We start from the raw sequence: 19,267 nt of genomic DNA on the forward strand, positions 1-19,267 counted from the left end.
ATAACAGAAGAACAACTAAAATGGTCTAAGGATATCCTCGAAAGGGTTGGGGGCTAGGTAGGTATGTCATTTGGGGCCCGCAATGAAGACACAAATGAGTTTTATTAGTTTGTCAAGAGCAGAGCAAGTCAAAGGCAACAGGATTGTCAACAGCCAACAGGTGAAGGTAAGTAGGTCCCCAAGGTGATGGAGAAAGCTTCTCTGATGCAGGGTGATTTGGGCCACGATCCATGGGTCAGGCCCAGGGCCATTAAATCAAAGCCCAATAGTTGGCGCATCAATAAGGAGGCCTAGGCCTCCTATTTAGGTAGCTAGCCTATTTAAGTAGTCAGCTAGTGAAATCAATCAGCTAGCTAAGAATAATCCAGTAGTCCAACGTTTTTAATGCATTCTTATCTCTTTAATCTCTTTTCCATATTTGTCATTAAGTCATTGGTTGTTAACAACATTATTTTTTCCCTGTATGTAATCTCAAAAGCCTATATAAGGGTCTGAGATGAGTAGTATGGAGGCATCTTGAAATTGAAACAAATCTCTTGAGCTATTCTCTTCTGTTTGTTTGTGTTCTTGTGCTTAAGATTGAAGGTGCCTACGTTTAGGCAGATCGTTCCTATTTATGATTTCCTGGAATTCTGATTTATGAAAGAAAAGATTTCTTGGAATTTCGATTTATGAAAGAAAATTGACAACTTTTCGGGTTCATTTTCTCTTTCTATTTTGTTTCGGGAAATCTGTTCCAGGAAGCAGTGGGTTTTTACGGTCATGTATGGTCCGTGCACTAGAAATATGCAGGATCAGTTTTGGGCTGAGTTGAGTTGTATCCGGCAAAAATGGGATTCCCTGTGGTGCGTCGGGGGCAATGTTCGAAATATCGGTATTACGTTATATATCGCATCCTTGGGACACAAATACGTAGTGGTTATCACTTGGGATATATCATTTGTATCAGGTAATTTATTGCACTTTTTGGGAACATGGGGAAACATTGGGGAAATTGTTGAATTTTTCAATGAAATTTCAGGGATTATTAAAAAAGACAGTAATATACACTTTTAAATCATAACATCTTAAAAAAGAAGTGCACATAATAGGTTTCCTTTGTATAGGGTCTTAAGTTATGCAATGTCTGACTGTACTAATGCAACTATATTCAAATTGAATGCATAAGTGTATGTGATGATCATTTCATCAGACACTCCTAAATACTTCAAAATTAGTCTCAATTGACTGTTGGTTAAAAGGAAATTTCGAAAAAGAATAATATTTTATTTTTTATTAATTTTTAATTTAAAAATGATTTTTATTTCTTAACAAATTAGTAGATCAACCCTCATGCATGCTCGATTTCATGTTTGGAGTGCAACATTGTAAGCAATTTGGGAGAAATTTGGGAAATTTTGAATTTTCCCCAATTTTTCTCAAATTGGAACACCTACATTCAAAATTTGAAATTAGAGTGTACGTGATTATCATTTAATCAAATACTCCTAAATACTTCAAAATTAGTCTCAATTGAGAGTTAGTTGAAGGAAATTTTTGAAAAAAAATAAAAAGAACATGAAGAACCAATGAATATCGAAATCAAAGCTTTAACTCCGTGATTTTTCATGCAAAACACGAAGAACCAATGGATTTGTAACCACTTGACACTGATTTAACATAATTAAAAAAAAAAAAAAAAGGGGGATCGAACATTGAAAATGCTCACAGGATCGAACATGTGGGATGTATCGACACCACCTGTGCATTTTGTATCGCACAGGTAGGATACAAGATATATCGTGGGATATATCGAGCAATATCGTCGATATATAAAACATTGGTCGGGGGTGATTATGATAGTGCGTTTCCTGCACGAAAAATCTAATGGGGGTAAATTGACCAACAATATGAAGAAATTTTATGATTGGGTGATTAAGCATGAAATGGTGGATTTGCTGCTCGAATGAGCTAAATTTACTTGGTCTTACAGGCAACATGATGATATTTTATCGCGCCTGGAAAGGTTCTTAGTGCCTGTTGACTGGCTCAAGCTTTATTCGTTGGCACGTCGGTGTGGGCTATCAAAACCCATTTTACATCATTGTCCGTTAGTTTTGAAAGTAGCAAAGGAAAATTGGGGCCCCAAACCTTTTAGATTTGAACTGGCATGGCTAGAGGTTAAAGTCTTTAAGGGGTTGATAGCTTATTGGTGGAGTTCCTTACAAGTTGATGGCTTTGTTGGTTTCAAATTGTATAGAAAGCTTAAGTTATCAAAAGAAAAAATAAATAAATCAAAATCTAGAAAAAAGAAGTGCTTAGGGCACGGAAAGCAGAATTTGACAGAATGGCTAAGGAGATTAATGATTTGGACCTTCTAGAGGAGGTGGGAGAGCTTTCAACTAAAGACAGGGACAAGAGGGCAGTGCTCTATTTAAGTTATGCTAATCATTCTAGAGAGGAGGAGATTAGATGTGGCAACGTTCTAGATCAGTGTGGTTGAAGGAGGGGAACAAAAATACCCGATTTTTTCATTGTATAGTGAGTGCTAGAGCTCGATGAAATCGTATTGGCAGCTTTATTGTTGATGGTGAAAGAATATTAGATAAAGGAAAGATTTACAATTCCATTGTTAATTTCTACAAAATTTTACACTTGGTAGACGTGGTGGCGGCTTGACAACATGGAATTCCACAAATTGTGTCTACGGAGGCCTCTTCCCTAAAGCGTCGTTCTTTGAAGAAGAGGTTGAAGCAAAAATTGACTCCTTAGGTGGTGATGAGGCTCCTGGTCCCGACAGTTTCCCAATAGCATTCTTTTAAAGGCAATCAAGAAGGATGTTATGGAGTTCATGCTCGAATTCTCTGAGGATAGCCGTCTATCTACGGAGTTGGGGGGCTTCATTCATAGCTCTCAACCCTAAGTTGGAGGGTGTGGAGCAGTTAAAAGATTTTTGTACCATAAGTCTCATCAGGAGCCCTTATAAGATTCTAGCAAAAACCCTTGCTTTGCAATTCTATGGAATTCTTTCTAAGATCATTGTAGACAATCAAGGGGATTTTGTTATGGGTAGATAGATACTCGACAATGAGCTCATCGTGCACAAATGCATCAACTATAGGTTTAGAGAGAAAAAGAGCAACCTCGTTTGTAAGCTTGATTTGGAAAAGGCATATGATCACGTTGATTGGGAATTTTTAGATTATATGTTCGATCGGGTGGATTGCGGTCTGAAGTGGAGGGGGTGGATTCGTTCGTGTTTAGTTCGGTTCTTTTTCAGTGCTGATTAACATGTCACCTAATGGTTTCTTTAAAGCATACAGGGATTTATAGCAAGGGGGGCCCCTTTCCCCTTATATTTTTGTGGTTGTCAGTGAAGCGCTCATTAAGATGCTCTACATGGGGGAAGAAAATGGTCTTATTAGCAGCTTCAAAGTGTCCGACAATGGGTTTCAAGTTAGCCATCTTCAGTATGCAGACAACACCTTGTTATTTTGCGATGCAGACTTTGCCTTTGGTGGATAACCTTCACAAAATTCTCTTTTACTTTAAAGTTGCTTCAAGGCCAAAGATCAATGTGGCTAAATGTGATTTGCTAGGAGTTCATGTCTCCAATGAAGATCTTTTGCAGTTTGCGAATGAGTTTGGTTACAAGAAAGGGTCGTTCCCCTCCTCATACCTAGGCTTGCATCTTTTGCATCAGGAAGTCTGCCAAGCATCTATGGGATAGGGTTAGTGAAAGAATTGAGAGGAAGCACGTTAGCTAGAATGATATGGACATCAGTGGTGCACCCTTTAGAGGAGTTGATGTGGATGGACGATGGGTCCATCGGACCAACTTTCTGACATGCTACGAGTGCAGGAGAGGCATGACCACACCCTGACCATAGATCCATGGGTCGAATTTCACACCCTATCACACGGGTGTTCACCCCAACTATAGATCCATGGGTCAAATTTCACACCCTACCACACGGGTGTTTTAGTTTTAAACTTTTTTGTTCTTTTTTCTTGTTTTAGAGGCTTTGTTGCAACTTTCTTTATTTTTCATCTTTTTGTTATTTTTCTTATTTCCAAGGGTTTTAGTGCACTTTTACTTTTTCCATAGCTTATATAAACATTGTGAGAAACCCTATTTTCATTATTATTGAATAAATAGAAATTCATCTCTTTTCTTCCTCTTTATTCAAGAGATTATGGTTTCAAGATTGGCCCTTAGGTGTTGAGGATTCACCCCGATTTCAGGTTTCCCTCTTTCTAAGATTTTCGAGGTGCAAGAAAAGGTGAGAATCATCCTCCTTTTCTTTTGACGACAAAAGGACCTATACTTTCTTCATCTCAAACCCCTCATCCTTCACCCCTTTTCGTTCCTCTCTGGATATCCTCTTCCTAGTTTGAACGGAAAAGAGGGATGGTTAGTCAGTAGAATCAGATCCAAGCTTAATCGTGGACTGACTTATACTAGATCTGGGATATCCTCATATCCCGAGGTCTTTCCTTTTTACTGTTTACGTGATCTTCTGCTAAGGGGCATGATCCTAACGGAACAACTTCATCTTTATGTTGAGATTTACCTAATCCCTTTGATTGGAAACAATTAGTTAATTGGTATATTTATTTGAATATTCTTTAACCTGATTATACATGCATCTAGGGTTAGGTCATCACATGTCCCTGCATCAAATTTGGTGTCAGAGAACAGGTTTAGCGTAGGTCAGTTTATTGTCAATCCGCCTTTATGGTAAAAAATTTCTACAGAAACCCTTTACTAGCGTGACCGGCTTAGCGTAGGGGTCATATTTTGTTGAGTTTAGTAATCCCTTTTTCCTAGGTTTTGTTGAGTCCCCATATAGATATATGCCATATAAGGTAGTTGCATTGCATTGGTATAATCGTTTTTACCCCTTTCTCGCACATAGATCTGGACCATTCACTTGTCATTCCTCATGTATGCCCACACATACTGGTCATGGGTTCGGTCTCCATTACACCATGGACTCCGATCAATTTACCAAGGTTATGGAGGGCTTAACTAAGAGAATGGATCAACAGTTTCGGACCTTGAGGAATAATATTGCGCAACAGTTTGCGCATCAGGATGGTAGGTTCACGCGTCTAAAGGAGAGAGTTGTGCGTCTAGAGGCTGGTATTCTAACCGCCAATGTAGGTGGAGCCCAGGCGACACTCGACATTGTGGTTGTTGATTAGTCCCAAGTTGTGGGCCCTGATCCACCTAGGGATGGCTTGGGCGCAGACCAGGCCTGTGGGCCTGGCAACAGACACGATAGGATATATCCATTACCACCCACACACAATCGTGATCCTGTTCTTCTCGCCCAATGGGAGGGCCATGATGAGGTGCATCGTTAGCACCCCCAGAGATACCACGACCATGAGGACCCTGTTTCTAGGGTCATGAAGGGCATCAAGGTTGACGCCCCCAGTTTTGATGGGAGATTGGATCCCAAAGTTTTTTCTGACTGGTTAGCAGACATGGACCACTTTTTTGAGTGGCATGGTCTGCCAGACCCACGATGAGTCGGGTTCGCTAAGATGAAATTGGTGGGCCAAGCAAAACTATATTGGGGGAATGTGGAGCGTCGTCGTGAGCGATCTGGAGAGGGGCCAGTTCTCTTTTGGATTGAGATGAAAGAGTTGTTGCGAGAGAAGTATGTTCCCATTTCTTACAGGCAGAAGATGTTGAATCAATGACACATTTTGCGCCAAGGATCCATGACAGTGACGGAATACATCACCAAGTTTGATTAATATATGATGAGGTGCGATGTGGATGAGGATCCTGCTGTGACTCTCTCTCATTTCCATATGGGCCTCAAGCCTGAGCTTCAGCAGGAGCTCACGCTTTACATGGTCACTAGTCTGGAACATGCTTACCAGGTGGTGCAGGAAGTGGAGCACTGTGTGTGCCAGTCCAATGTGAGGGAGATTGATTTTCAACCTACTGTGCCTAGAGTAGCTCCGCAACGAGCGAGACCTCAGGTCAGAATTCAACCCAGACTTCAACATAGTACACAGTTAGTCAACAAAAATTGAGGTAATAATATGGTTGGACCAAGTACTAGGCCTGCGATGCCAAGGTAGTGCTACCGCTGTGGTGGCATGGGTCACATCACTGCCAGGTGTTCAAATAAGGGTGGGCGCAATGCCTTTGTTTTCAAACACCCCATAGAGGAAGAAAGTGGCAGATAAAGTTGATGGTGACCAGGGTGATGAGGAGATCATTATCCCCTCCCTTGACCCGGCTAGTAATGCCGAGGATGATATTGTGGAGATTATCCCACTTGTAGTGGTGAGGTGCGCCTTGACCTAGATGAAGAAAAGCAAAGATTGGCGCAGGACCACCATTTTCCACACGTCAAGTGCAGAGAAAAGAGCTACAAAGTTATCATAGACAGCGGGAGCTGTGAGAATGTAGTTTCCCCAGTTACTTTGAGTCACCTGGGGTTGAAACCAGTCCCTCACCCCAACCCATACAGACTTTCTTGGGTGGATGCGACATCCCTCCCTGTGACCTAGCGATGCCTTGTTCAGATTGAGTTTGGACCACACAAGGACAAGTTGTAGTGTGATGTAGTCATGATGGACGTCATATCATCTTGGGAAGGCCATGGCTCTATGACAAAGATGTCACAATATTTGGGCATACAAATAATTGTGTATTTAAGCATGAAGGAAAGAAGCTTGTCTTGAGCCCACTCCTTCCCAAATTGTCAACAGGAGCGAAAGATATTGCGTCCCCAGACGGTCCTAAGAGTCAAAGGGTGCCTCAATCGAAGTCTCTCCACATCATAGATGCTAAGGAGTCTGAGAGATAGACTAAGGCGGGGACTATAGTGTATGGCCTACTGGCTAGGGAGAGTACACCTAAGGTTGCTATAGGGATACCCCAGGAGGCTCATCCGGTCCTAGAGGAGTTTCGGGATGTCTTCCCTGAGGACTTTCCAAACGAGCTTCCACCGATGCGAGACATTCAGCATGTGATAGATCTCGTCCTAGGGGCGACCCTACCAAACCTCCCTCACTACAGAAAGAACTCCACCAAGCATGCCGAGTTGAAGAGGCAGGATGAATTGCTTTAAAAGGGATTCATTCGTGAGAGTCTGAGCCCGTGCGTCGTGCCCGTGCTTCTTACGCCCAAGAAAGACGGCATGTGGCGCATGTGTGTTGATAGTAGAGTCATAAACAAGATCACTATCAAGTATCGGTTTCCCATCTGATACTTGATGACATGCTTGACATGATGGCCACCTCTACTATCTTTTCGAAAATTGACTTCAAGAGTGGTTATCACCAAATTCGTGTTCGCCCGAGAGATGAATGGAAAACTGCCTTCAAGACGAAGGACGGGCTGTACGAGTGGTTGTTTATGCCTTTCGGGTTAACCAATGCCCCAAGTACGTTTATGAGTATGATGACCCAAGTGTCGCGACCCTTTATGGGCAAGTTTTTAGTTGTGTACTTTGATGATATCCTCATCTATAGTACGTCCCCTAGCCAGCACATCGAGCACTTGAGGCAGGTCTGCAATGCCTTGTGCGCAGAAAAGCTCTATGCAAACCTCAAGAAGTGTTCCTTCTTGACCTCCCGTGTTATCTTTCTGGGGTTCGTTGTATCGTCAGATAGTATGTCTGCAGACCTTGAGAAAGTCAAGGCCATTGTCAATTGGCCTGAGTCGCGTACCATACACGACGTGCGAAGCTTTCACGGCCTAGCTACATTCTATCGATCGTTTATCCGTGGATTTAGCTCGATTATGGCTCCCATCACAGATTGCATACGAAAAGGGGAGTTTCAATGGACTAAAGCTGCGACATGGGCTTTCTCGGAAATTAAAAAGAAGATGATGGAAGCGCCGGTTATGCGTCTACGTGACTTTACCAAAGCCTTTGAGGTAGCGTGTGACACGTCAGGAATTGCCATAGGTGGAGTGTTAAGCCAAGAGGGACATCTTGTGGCCTTTTTCAGTGAAAAGTTGAACAAGGCTAAAAAATGCTACTCCACTTATGACAAGGAGTTCTATACGATTGCGCAATCATTGTACCATTGGCAGCATTATTTATTACCGCAAGAATTCGTCTTGTTCTCTGATCATGAGGCCTTAAAATATTTGAGCTCTCAAAAGAAGTTAAGCCCTAGGCATGCCAAGTGGGCACAATTTCTCCAAGAGTACAAGTTTGTGCTTAAGCACAAGGCTAGAAAAGAGAATAAGGTTGCCAACGCGCTTAGCCGTCGTATCATGACGCTGCAGTTCATGAGCATTAAAGTTACAGGCTTCGAGCAACTCAAGGGTGAGTACTCAAACTGTCTTAATTTTGGGATCATTTATGCGTCACTGTCTAGTAACCCGCCCTCAAGGAGTGCGGAGTTCATACTTACAGATGGATATCTTTTTAGAGGAGACAAGCTTTGTATTCCACGCACATCCCTCCGCGATTTTCTAGTTTGGGAGCTACATGCTGGAGGGATGGCAGGTCACTTCGGTCGAGATAAAACAGTTGCCCTTGTATCTGATAGTTTCTATTGGCCTAATCTCCAGCGAGATGTGGCTAAGATTGTAGGGCAATGTCAGACATGTCAGCTGGCAAAGCAGAGGAAGCAAAATACAGGTTTATATACTCCTTTGTCAGTTCCACATGCCCGTGGCAAGATGTTAGTATGGACTTCGTGCTTTGGCTTCCCAAGACTATTCGTAAGCACGACTCCATACTCGTGGTTGTTGATCGATTTTCTAAGTGGCTCATTTCCTACCCTGTTATAAGACCCCAGATGCCTCCCACATCATTAAGTTATTCTTTCAGGAGGTTGTGCGACTCCATGGAGTACCTAGATCCACCGTGTCTAACAGAGATACTAGGTTCACTAGTTATTTTTGGAAGACTCTAGGATCTTTTGGGTGCAAGGCTCCAATTTTCTTCAGCATATCATCCTCATTCAAATGGTCACACAGAGGTAGTGAACCGTAGCCTAGGGAATTTGTTAAGATGTCTGGTTGGAGACCACCACAGGATCTGGGACACTCTTCTTCCCACAACAGAGTTCGCGTATGATTCTTCAATGAACAGGTCCACAGGAATGAGCCCGTTTGAAATTGTTTCAAGTCTTAGACCCCGAGCCCCCATAGTTTTGATCCCCATGGCTACCCCACAGCGTCTGTCAAAGTTAGGAGTTCTTTGCCCAGCATATACATGCATTGCATAGTGAGATCAGGCGGAATATTAATTCAAGTAATGAACATTATAAACTTTCTGCTTACACTCACAGGAGATTTAGGGAATTTTAACCTGGAGATGACGTCATGGTTCGTATTAGGTCTGATCGGTTTCCACCTGGATCCGTGAAGAAGCTTCATGCTTGTAGCATAGGCCCACATAAAATTGTGAAAAAGTTGGGGTCTAATGCTTATGTTGTTGATATCCCTGCTACCATGGGCATCAGTTCCACATTTAATGTGGAAGATCTAGTTCCCTTTCACGAGCCATTACCTCTATCCACTAGTTCCCCTATTTCTTCCCAGACCCCCTATATATGGACCTTGGTCACAGCCTGATCTTCATGTACTCATCTTACCTTCTCTTCCACTTGCACCGAGAAGAGACGAGATCGAGAAAATTTTGAACTCTGGGGTGGTTTCCACTCGCTCCAAGGGGTTTCCAGAAATTCCTAATCAAATGGAGGAACAGGCACATTGCAGATAACTCTTGGATCACAGAGGCAGAGCTGCAGCGCATCCACCCCGATTTGCTCAAGAGATATAGGAATTCACTTTCGCCAGTGGCGAATTCTTTCTACCCGGAGAGAATTGATGCGGACATCAGAGGTGCACCCTTTAAAGTGTACCAGAGGAGGCGTCGCCGTTAGAGTACCAGAGCGAAGGAGTTGATGTAGATGGACGATGGGTCCATCGGACCCACTTTCTGACGCGCTACGAGTGTAAAAGTAGCATGACCGCACCCCGACCATAGATCCATAGGTCGAATTTCATACCTTACCACACAGGTGTTTTAGTTTTAGACTTTTTTGTTCTTTTTCTTGTTTCAGGAGCTTTATTGGAACTTTCTTTATTTTTAGTCTTTTTGTTATTTTTCTTGTTTCCAGGGGCTTTAGTGCACTTTTACTTTTTCCATAACTTACATATACATTGTGAGAAACCCTATTTTCCTTATTATTGAATGAATAGAAATTCGTCTCTTTTCTTCCTCTTTATTCAAGAGATTAGAGTTTCAGGATTGGCCCTTGGGTGTTGAGGATTCCACCCCAATTTCAGGTTTCCCTCTTTCTAAGATCTTCGAGTTGCAGGAAAAAGAATCATCCTTCTTTTCTTTTGACGACAAACGGACCTATACCTTCTTTATCTCGAACCCCTCATCCTTCACCCCTTTCATTCCTTTCTGAATATCCCCTTCCTAGTTCAAACGGAAAAGAGGGGTGGTTAGTCAGTAGAATCAGATCCAAGCTTAATCGTGGACTAACTTATGTTAGATCTAGGATATCCTCATATCCCGAGGTCCTCCCTTTTTATTGTTTACGTGATCTTATGCTAGGGGGCATGATGCTGACAAAATAACCTCATCATTGTGTTGAGATTTACCTAATCCCTTTGATTGGAAACAGTTGGTTAATTATGTATTTATTTGAATATTCTTTAACCTGATTATACATGCAGCTAGGGTTAGGTCATCACATGTCCTTGCATCATAGAAGTGTCAATATCTCTCAATGGGTAGGCGGTTAACTCTAATGAGAGGAGCTTTCTCTAACATGCCGGTGTTATGTCTCTTTCTAGGTGCCCTAAGTCGGTATTGGAAAGTCTTGTAAGTTGAGAAAGGATTTCTTCTAGAAAGGGGCAAAGGATGGCTAGAAGTTTCAACTTTTAAGTTGGGGGGAGGTCTGCAAGCCGATTTCGGAAGGGGAAGTGGGGACAAAGAATTTGGGCATCATGAACACAATGCTCCATGAGTAGTGGATTTGAAATTTTGGTACCAAAGAGAGTAGATTTTGGAAGGACAAATATGGGGTGGAAGAGGGAGGGTGAAGTCCTCTCTTTATCGTGCATCGGGTATTTGGAAAGCTATAGTGACGACTGAGCATTTAGTGCGGAGAGTTATTGCTTTCCCACTTTGGGAATGGTAAGCACATCCGGTTCTAGGTTGATTTCTAGTGTGGCAATAAGGTGCTTCAAGTATCATTTCCTAGACTAGCCTCCTTAGCCCCGGATCGCTTTGCCTCAGTGGAGCAGTGCTTCTCTATTTGTGGCGCCTCTGTTGTTTGGTGCCTCCTTGCCGCAGGAACTTGACAGATGATGAGACTGCAAAGTTTGTTGACCTGTTGGGGCTTATCAAGAGTGTGACTTGATGATTTGGACTGAGCATTATTCTAGAAAATTTTATGTACGATCCTTTTTCACTCTTCTATTTGAGGCTTCTCCTAGGCCTACCCATCTGTTCAATTATTGGTTTTACGGTGTTCCTCCGTGTTGCGGTGTTTGTTTGGTTGGCTGCTAGGAGTTTTGACTATACATAACCTTCAGCATAGATCCCTAATTTTGCCAAATGTTTATCTGCATGTATGGCGGATGCAGAATCTATTGATCATGTATTTGTTCATTGCCCTTTCACTAGAGGAGTGGGACTATTTTTTGGCAATGAATCACTTATTCTAGGTAATGTTGAAGTTTATGGATGATCTGCTTTGGGCATGGCACGGAGGGGCGCTGGGAAAGTAATTGTGAGGCTCCTAATTATGGTAATCTTTTAGGCCATATGGAAGGACTGTAATGAGCGTAGCTTCGGGAACGATAAGACCACCATAGATGGGGTGATTGGCATTGTAAAGGGTTTCGTTTTGGGTTGGGCTTCTCATGTCAAACAGCTAAGGTTGTTATTTCTTCTTTTGTGCACGTGTTTTAACTTCTTATGTATTCTTTTCCTGCCATGGGCGGGCGTTTAATAAATTTTGTTATCTCTAAAAAAACTTGTTTTTTTTTTAGGAAGTAATGAAAATTGCATTAAATTAAAAGAAGGAAAAGGCATTTCCAAACAACAAAAACAAGCGGGAAACCCGACTACCACTAAGGAGTAAATAGGATCATTGGATCTCGGTTCCAAGGGGCAAACAAAATGTTTAGCTCACTAGATAACGATCCAGTGTCCAATATTATATTTGCAATGACCCCCTGCACAATACCATGACCCCTGGCCCAATTAAGAACTGTTGTATTGTCTAGTGTTATTCTTAGAGGGAGATGCATAAACTTGGACTTTGTAATCCTACGAGATTCCCTTGACGCCAAGGCAACCACATTAGTTGCACAGATAGCCTGAGCACGAACCGAGAAAGCAGCCACAGTAGTGCCCTTGGGATCCAACAACAAAACCCCAAACCCACCATTTCCATATTATGGTAGTTTTTCACCATCTCAAGTTGTCAACGGTGGGGCCTGAACCATGAGAAATAAATAATTTGAAATAGACCAGGCTGACAAGCTCAAAATCCAGGCGCCCAACACATTATCCATTACACTCATTTCATCACATCAACTCTATTGATCCATCAATAAACCTCATCCGCATATATCATGAATTAGTACTCTACCATGGAAAAATAGACCAAAAAAGTGTAGAGAAATTATTTATGGTCAAAAGGAATTCAGTTAAGTCATTCGAGAAAATGGTTCAGAACAATTCTTACCAAGATGACTGGGTCAAATCTGTCAAGCCCGCATCCTGTAGTAATCTGTTAGAAAATAGAAGATATTCTTACATCAGACCTTTTCTTTCTTTCTTTTTCTTTTTTATTTTGAATGATATTCTTACGTAAGATATTTCTGTCCTGAAGAAAACAAGAAATGTAGACCATAGAGACTAAAATCATATGAAGAGTGCTAGAATATGATTGAAGGATAATGTGGCAACAAAACATGAGAATGACAAGAGTTTATGCAATTTAGAAAGAAAAATGCTTCTTAAGGATTCGTTTGGTAGCACCAAATATCATTACATTGCATGATTAATGGATCTAATTGTGTAAGCTATCATGAAATTTCATGATATTTGGTGTGGCCAAACGCACACTAAGAAAAACCTTTAAAATCCCTGTTTGATCTGGTTGTAACATAAAGTTTGAAGGTTCCACAGCACAAATTTAATATCAAATAAAGAAGTTAGAAGGACCTGATTTTTGTAAATGGCATCTCAAATAAGGAGGTATCATAGCCCCACAAGCACCTATGCATGGCAGACGTGCTAACCTGCAAAGCTTGCGAGATATGTGGATCTCATCATGCAGATGACCTGTTGCAAAACTCAACATGGTCCAGTTATTAGGTGGGCCACCCTTGCATGTAAACAATGGACAGTTCAAGCAAAAAAGGGCCAATAGTCCACATTCAATGAATACATGTGGTCTGCAGCCTGAGCTTTGCAATAGGTCATCTTCACATTAGGCCCACCTTATGCACAGCCTAGGCATCCCACTCACTTCGCCAGATGGCATGTTTGCTGCGTGTAAAGGTGCACGTGGAGAGTGTGCCTCTGGGGCCAGCAAACATCAAATAGAAGGCCAAGGAGACAATTTGAATAAACGCAATGGGATTTTCATTTCTTTTCATTTTGTTCCTTTAAGGGGGAGAAAGAAAACATGCATCTCCTCTCCACGGAACCCAATCAGAAGAATCTTTAAAGTCTTCTTTCCTCTTTATTTTCCGTTTAAATAAGAGCTGGGATGGCTTTAGTCATCTGAGTAGTTTCATTAGAATAGGATCCGCAAGAGAATGGAAACCAATAAAAGTGATAAAACATAACATAAGATTAGGGCTTTCAATGGACCAGGCTTGGCCTGGAATACTAGGCCCCAGCGCCTGGCCAGCACCTAAAATTTAAGCCCATTTAGTAACCAGGCTGGGCTCGGGGTTCATTTAAGAGTCTGTCAGCCTGGCCCAGCTTGTTTAGGATTTGAAGGGCATTTTGGTCATATATCATGGACCATGGGGCACACTTAATGAACAGCCCAAATGCTGCACAGAAGTGGGTGGCTAGGCTTAGGCTCGGGATCAGGCCTGATTGTTTTGGTCTGTCATGGGCACAGGCTGGGCTCAGGCCTAGGTTTTACTTTGTGGGCATGTCTTGGACAGACCTCAGCCTGGCCCAAGGTCATATATCATGGACCATGGGACACGCTTAATGAACAGCCCAAATGCTGCACAGAAGTGGGTGGCTGGGCTCAGGCTCGGGATCAGGTCTGATTGTTTTGGTCTGTCATGGGCATAGGCTGGGTGCAGTCCTAGGTTTTCCTTTGTGGGCCAGTCTTGGACAGACCTCGGCCTGGCCGTCCAGCCCATTGACAGCCCTACATGAGATGCTTAAATGTAGTACGGATTCAGAGGTAGATAGATCAGTATTACAGAAAACTGCAGAAAATTGTACTTTCCAATGTGCATAAAGAGCAAGTAAAAGAAGTATTCTGTCCTGAAAGAAAGCTTACTGGGACAATGCACGATAAGGATGATAAACAACTAGATAATAGTCAAGTGCTTCTAGAAGCTTCATTTCCATTTCAAGAATATCTTTGATTTCATATCGATATTTTTCATCCAAAGCTGCAGCACAGAACAAAATAAGGGGTGCAATCATCATCTCGGCAAAACGTCATACTCAGTAAAGGGTATAGGGAAAGGATCCAGTTAAAAGCACAAACATCTAAGAAGTTTTCAAGAACTCAATCTTGATATATGTCGCACACATGTACAAGATCCAGACCGATCACCTTTTGAGTCCAATTAAGGGTAAGCCATACACCAAAAATCGTAAGGTCAGATGAGCATAGTTCCAACTGTAAAGCTTCTGCCCAAAGAATGCTGCAGGACCTCTGTAGGACCTCTTTTCCAACTACCCAATTGAAATACTTAAAATTTCATCCATTCTACAGCTGGGATTACCCTAATTGCTGTGTTTTTTTGGGGTGCACTTTTTCACGGTGAGTCCAACAAACAAACGGTCAATCAATACATGTGTGCCGCATATACCGAGATTGTGTTGATAACTCAAATATTAGTATTTTGCACCGGATAGTTTCTCAAAGTTATATGGTAGGCCTGAATAAAAAGCAAGTCAAAGAAGGTGCGGTGTTATAAGATTACACATTTTTTTGATATAAAATGTGAGAAGTCTGGCCTGCACAGTGCTTTCTTCTGCCTTCGATGCCAGGTACAAACAGGTTGGAGCGACAAGACGTGGATCATATTCTGTCATACTCTTCCTGAAACCAGAAAACTAATTCATGAAAAGGAATTGCAACTGAGAAAAGCCATTCATAATTGAAATGAGGATGGACCCTGGCACATGTTTCACTACTACACTGTTTTTGACAAGCATTCATCTGCTCAAATCAAAGAGGTGGAGCTTTAACATTTTATTTCATCTTTGCATGATGTACATACAGACAGTAAGTCATCATTCTATCTTACATGACAAGCTGATATCATCAAAACCTGCCCATGGCAATACCTAAAATTCCAGCTGTTGTGTTCTAACCAAATGCTCTATAAAGTGTATGGGAAGAGAGCCTGCCAAAAGAGTTTTGGGTATCTATGTTGTGAGGATGCCTAGTGCCTAGTTAGGAAAGCAAGCTTAGTGGATGCAGGTAGGTTGAGACTGCAGTTATAATTGATGAGAAGGTGTTTCCATAGGTTGTTAGAGAGGGAGCATTGGAAGAATGGATGAGAGGTGGTTTCATGCTGGATTCCACAGAAAACCCAATTCTTAAGGATGTCTAAAGTAAAATAATGCCCACGGATACGGACTTTAGTTGGAAGTCTATCATGCAAAAACAACTAACAAAAGAATTTTATTGTTGGGGTGCAAGGGTAGTGCTGTGGGATGTTCAAGGGAAACGAGTCAGAGAGTTAGGAACTAAGTTAATAGATGAGAGTAGGCAATTTAATCATACATGACTCAAGGTTGTGCAGTTCCATTTTAACTGGTCCAGCTTATTAGACAAAGGTAGAAAGGTTTATATGATTTTATTTTAGTGATGCAAATTTTAAATATGAAACAAGCCAACATTGGAGAACATCTTTCACTTCTAGTTGTAATAACAGTTTGTCTTTTCCTTAATTCATTATGATGGGTGGGGGTATGTCCCTGTTGTTTGTGTTTGGCTATCAATATTTTCTCTTTTATTGATGATTATTCTCATTTTACATAGACTTATCCTATAGAGAGTAGAGATGAAGTTGCTTCGTTTATCAAAATGTTTTATAAGTTTGTCATACAATTTGACATAAAATAACAGTTTTCAGGTCAGACAATGCTAGGGAATATCTATACCATGATTTACCTACAATCTTGTCTAGATACACCTTACCAAAATAGGGTGGGCAAAAGAAGAAGAAGAAGAATAAAATCTTCTAGAGATAATTAGGTCCATCATGTTTGGCATGAAGGTCCAAATTAACCTGGCTCTGATACCACTTTTGGTATGGGACAATTAACCACTTGCTCTAAAAGCTCGAACCGATAGAGCATGGTGAATCAATCACTTTATCTCATAGCCCAGGCCCCACATCTCATGGGTCAGGACCTCGGCCAAACCCCCCTTGTGGGCCCCACTTCACATGGATTCCGCTTCACACGGGTGGGCCCCACCTCACGCGAGCCACCCGCCTCACACAGGCCGCCCACCCCAAGTGTGCTCTTGCAACCCAACTCGAGCCCGGTGTGAAAATGTCCCTACATTAATCACCCCCGGTGAGGAACACGAGACTCCCGCTTTGATACCACTTTGATGCACGACAATTAACCACTTGCTCTGAAAGCTCAAACTGATAAAGCATGGCGAATCAATCCCTTTATCTCATAGCCCAGGCCCCACATCCCATAGGTTAGGACCTTGGCCGAACTCCCTTCATGGGCCCCACTTTATGTGGGTTCCGCTTCACACGATTGGGGCCCGTCTCACACGGGCCGCCCACCCCGAGTGTGCCCTTGCATCCTATAGGCAACCTCACTCGAGCCCGATGTGAAAATACTCATACATTATGTTGACTATGACATTTATTGACTAACAATCAGTTGGCCAATATCTTCACCAAAGCTTACAGTAGTTTTCATCTTCACAACATCTCAGGCATGCTGGGCACGTGTGATACTTATGCTCTAGCTTGAGGGGGAGTGTAAGCAAGGTGTCCCGTATCGGTATCGGTTGGCGTAACGGTGCCCTCCGAAACCGATACGGATACGGGGGCGTAACGGCGCATTTTTTTTTTTTTGCCAAAAAAATATGAAAAAATATGGATTAAATCTAGAATATTCTAAGCATTCCAAATATGCATTCATTTATAAATTGGAACATGTTTATGGTGGTGTAACGGTCCACTCTTTGGTGAGAAGTTGTATCGGACTGTCTGATTAATTTTTTAACCAGGTAACTTGAATTTGACTACAAAATTCATATATTTAATTTTTTAAATATGTAATTTATATACTTAACATCTTGATATCATTTCTCCCAATAGTTCTTTAAAAAAATAAAATTAAATTCAGGTAGATGGCGTTGTCAATTTGGGGCTGACTTGGAGGACCAATTTATTCTCTAAATCAGCCTCAAATTCATGCCATTTATTGTCATTATCCCACTTATAAATTGGTGGACATTTATTGGATAGTGAATCATAAAATAAAAAATAAAAATCAAAAGGCCCTATTTTAAAAAATAAAAGTTCACAAATTAACAATTAAAACTATTCAAATAATTTGATTTTGGCATTGTGAGTTAGCAATTGCAGTCCATAATTTAATTGTCAAATTTCAAGTTAATATATGTCTCATGTACAATTTTTTAAGGTTTGAATTAGGAGGGACTCGGATGTAAAGTGCAGCACACGTGTCAAAGTTTTTTGGGCCTCACCCGTGATGAATGTGTTATATCTACACCATTCATCCATTTTGCCAAATAATTTTAGGGCATGAGCCCAAAAATGAGGCACATCCAAAGCTCGGGTGGATTGCATCGTAAGAAACAATAATAATTAAACGTTCGCCATTAAAAATTTATTGAGGGCTAGAAAAGTTTTAGATCAAGCTGACATGGGTGTTTTCCTTTCATCCACGTCAATGTCACCCAATTAATAGGTTAGATTGAAAATAAACATTACAGTGGACTTTAGGAAATTTTTAATGGTGAGCATTCTATAACCACTATTTCCTATGGTGTGGTCCACCTGAGATTTGGATATTACTAATTTTTTGAATCCTGACTTAAAATGACGTTGCAAAATGGATGGACGATATGGATAAAATATATACATTATGGTGAGGCCCACTTGGGTCTAATATGATTGGATGGAAAATAAACGTTACGTGCGCCCTAAATTATTTAACCGTGAAAATTATTATCCTTGCTGCTATTTTTGGTGTGGTCCAGATGATCTCTGGATATAATTCATTTTTTGGCTGGTGCTTTAAAATGATCTCTGAAAATAGGTGAACGGTGTAGATGTAATAAATACATCACCGTGGAGCCCATATAACTTTGATCTCCTTTGAACCGTTCGTACAACTCGGAGCTCGAGGAGTGTCAGCGCTCGTCTTTGCGTGACACGTACCGCAGTCAGCTGCGGCAAATTAAAAAAAAAACGGAGAGAGAGGGAAACGAAAAGAAAAAAAGAGGGAAAGAAAGAAAAGAAAAGAAAAAAAGAGGGAAACGGGAAAGAAGAGATTGGGAGAGAGACAGAGAGAGAGTGAGAGAGAGAGGAAGAAGAAGAAGAAGAAAGGAAGCAGCAGCTGCTCGAGAAGAAGAAGAAGAAGAAGAAGAAGAAGAAGAAAAGAAAGGAAAAAAAAGGTAAGGTTTTTTTTTTTTTTTTTTTTTTAGGCGTATATTCGGTTCGACCCCGTATCGCGTAACGGGTCCCACCGTTACCGTTACGTATCGGCCGTTACGGCCGAAACGTAACCGATTTGGGATACCCTGAGTGTAAGAGTAAGTGCACATATGTTATATGTACTACTACAGTATACCATACCTTTTATCTTTATGGTTCAGTTAATATAAATAAGAAAGTAAGAGAGGGTGACTCTCTTTTTCTCCCATCCTCTCTTCTCTTCATCTTTTTTCTTCTTTCTCTACTATTGAAGTCAACACAAATTATAAGCCAAATTTCTATAAGACAACTATCTGATCGGAAAGGCTATATGGGGCAAATTGCCGGGCAATTCGGAGGCAACATTAGAGGATGAACGTTGCAAAGATGAGGATATTGAGATGGATGACTGGA

The 19,267-nt window shown here is 41.5% G+C and overlaps 1 protein-coding gene across 2 annotated transcripts in view; it reads right to left on the reverse strand.

Moving 5' to 3' along the window:
* The window catches only part of LOC131239604 (cyclin-C1-1-like), a 51,162-nt gene that overhangs the window by 7,161 nt on the left and 24,734 nt on the right, over positions 1-19,267 (reverse strand). For both annotated transcript variants that reach the window (XM_058237382.1, XM_058237381.1), the window contains exons 5-7: positions 15,134-15,252; positions 14,479-14,593; positions 12,688-12,732 (exon numbers count right to left, since the gene is read on the reverse strand). In XM_058237382.1, the coding sequence (XP_058093365.1) occupies positions 12,688-12,732; positions 14,479-14,593; positions 15,134-15,252 (279 nt within the window). The remainder of the gene's footprint in view (positions 1-12,687; positions 12,733-14,478; positions 14,594-15,133; positions 15,253-19,267) is intronic.

The sequence above is a fragment of the Magnolia sinica genome, chromosome 3 (genome assembly GCF_029962835.1).
Source record: "Magnolia sinica isolate HGM2019 chromosome 3, MsV1, whole genome shotgun sequence".
NCBI classification, from domain to species: Eukaryota; Viridiplantae; Streptophyta; class Magnoliopsida; order Magnoliales; family Magnoliaceae; genus Magnolia; species Magnolia sinica.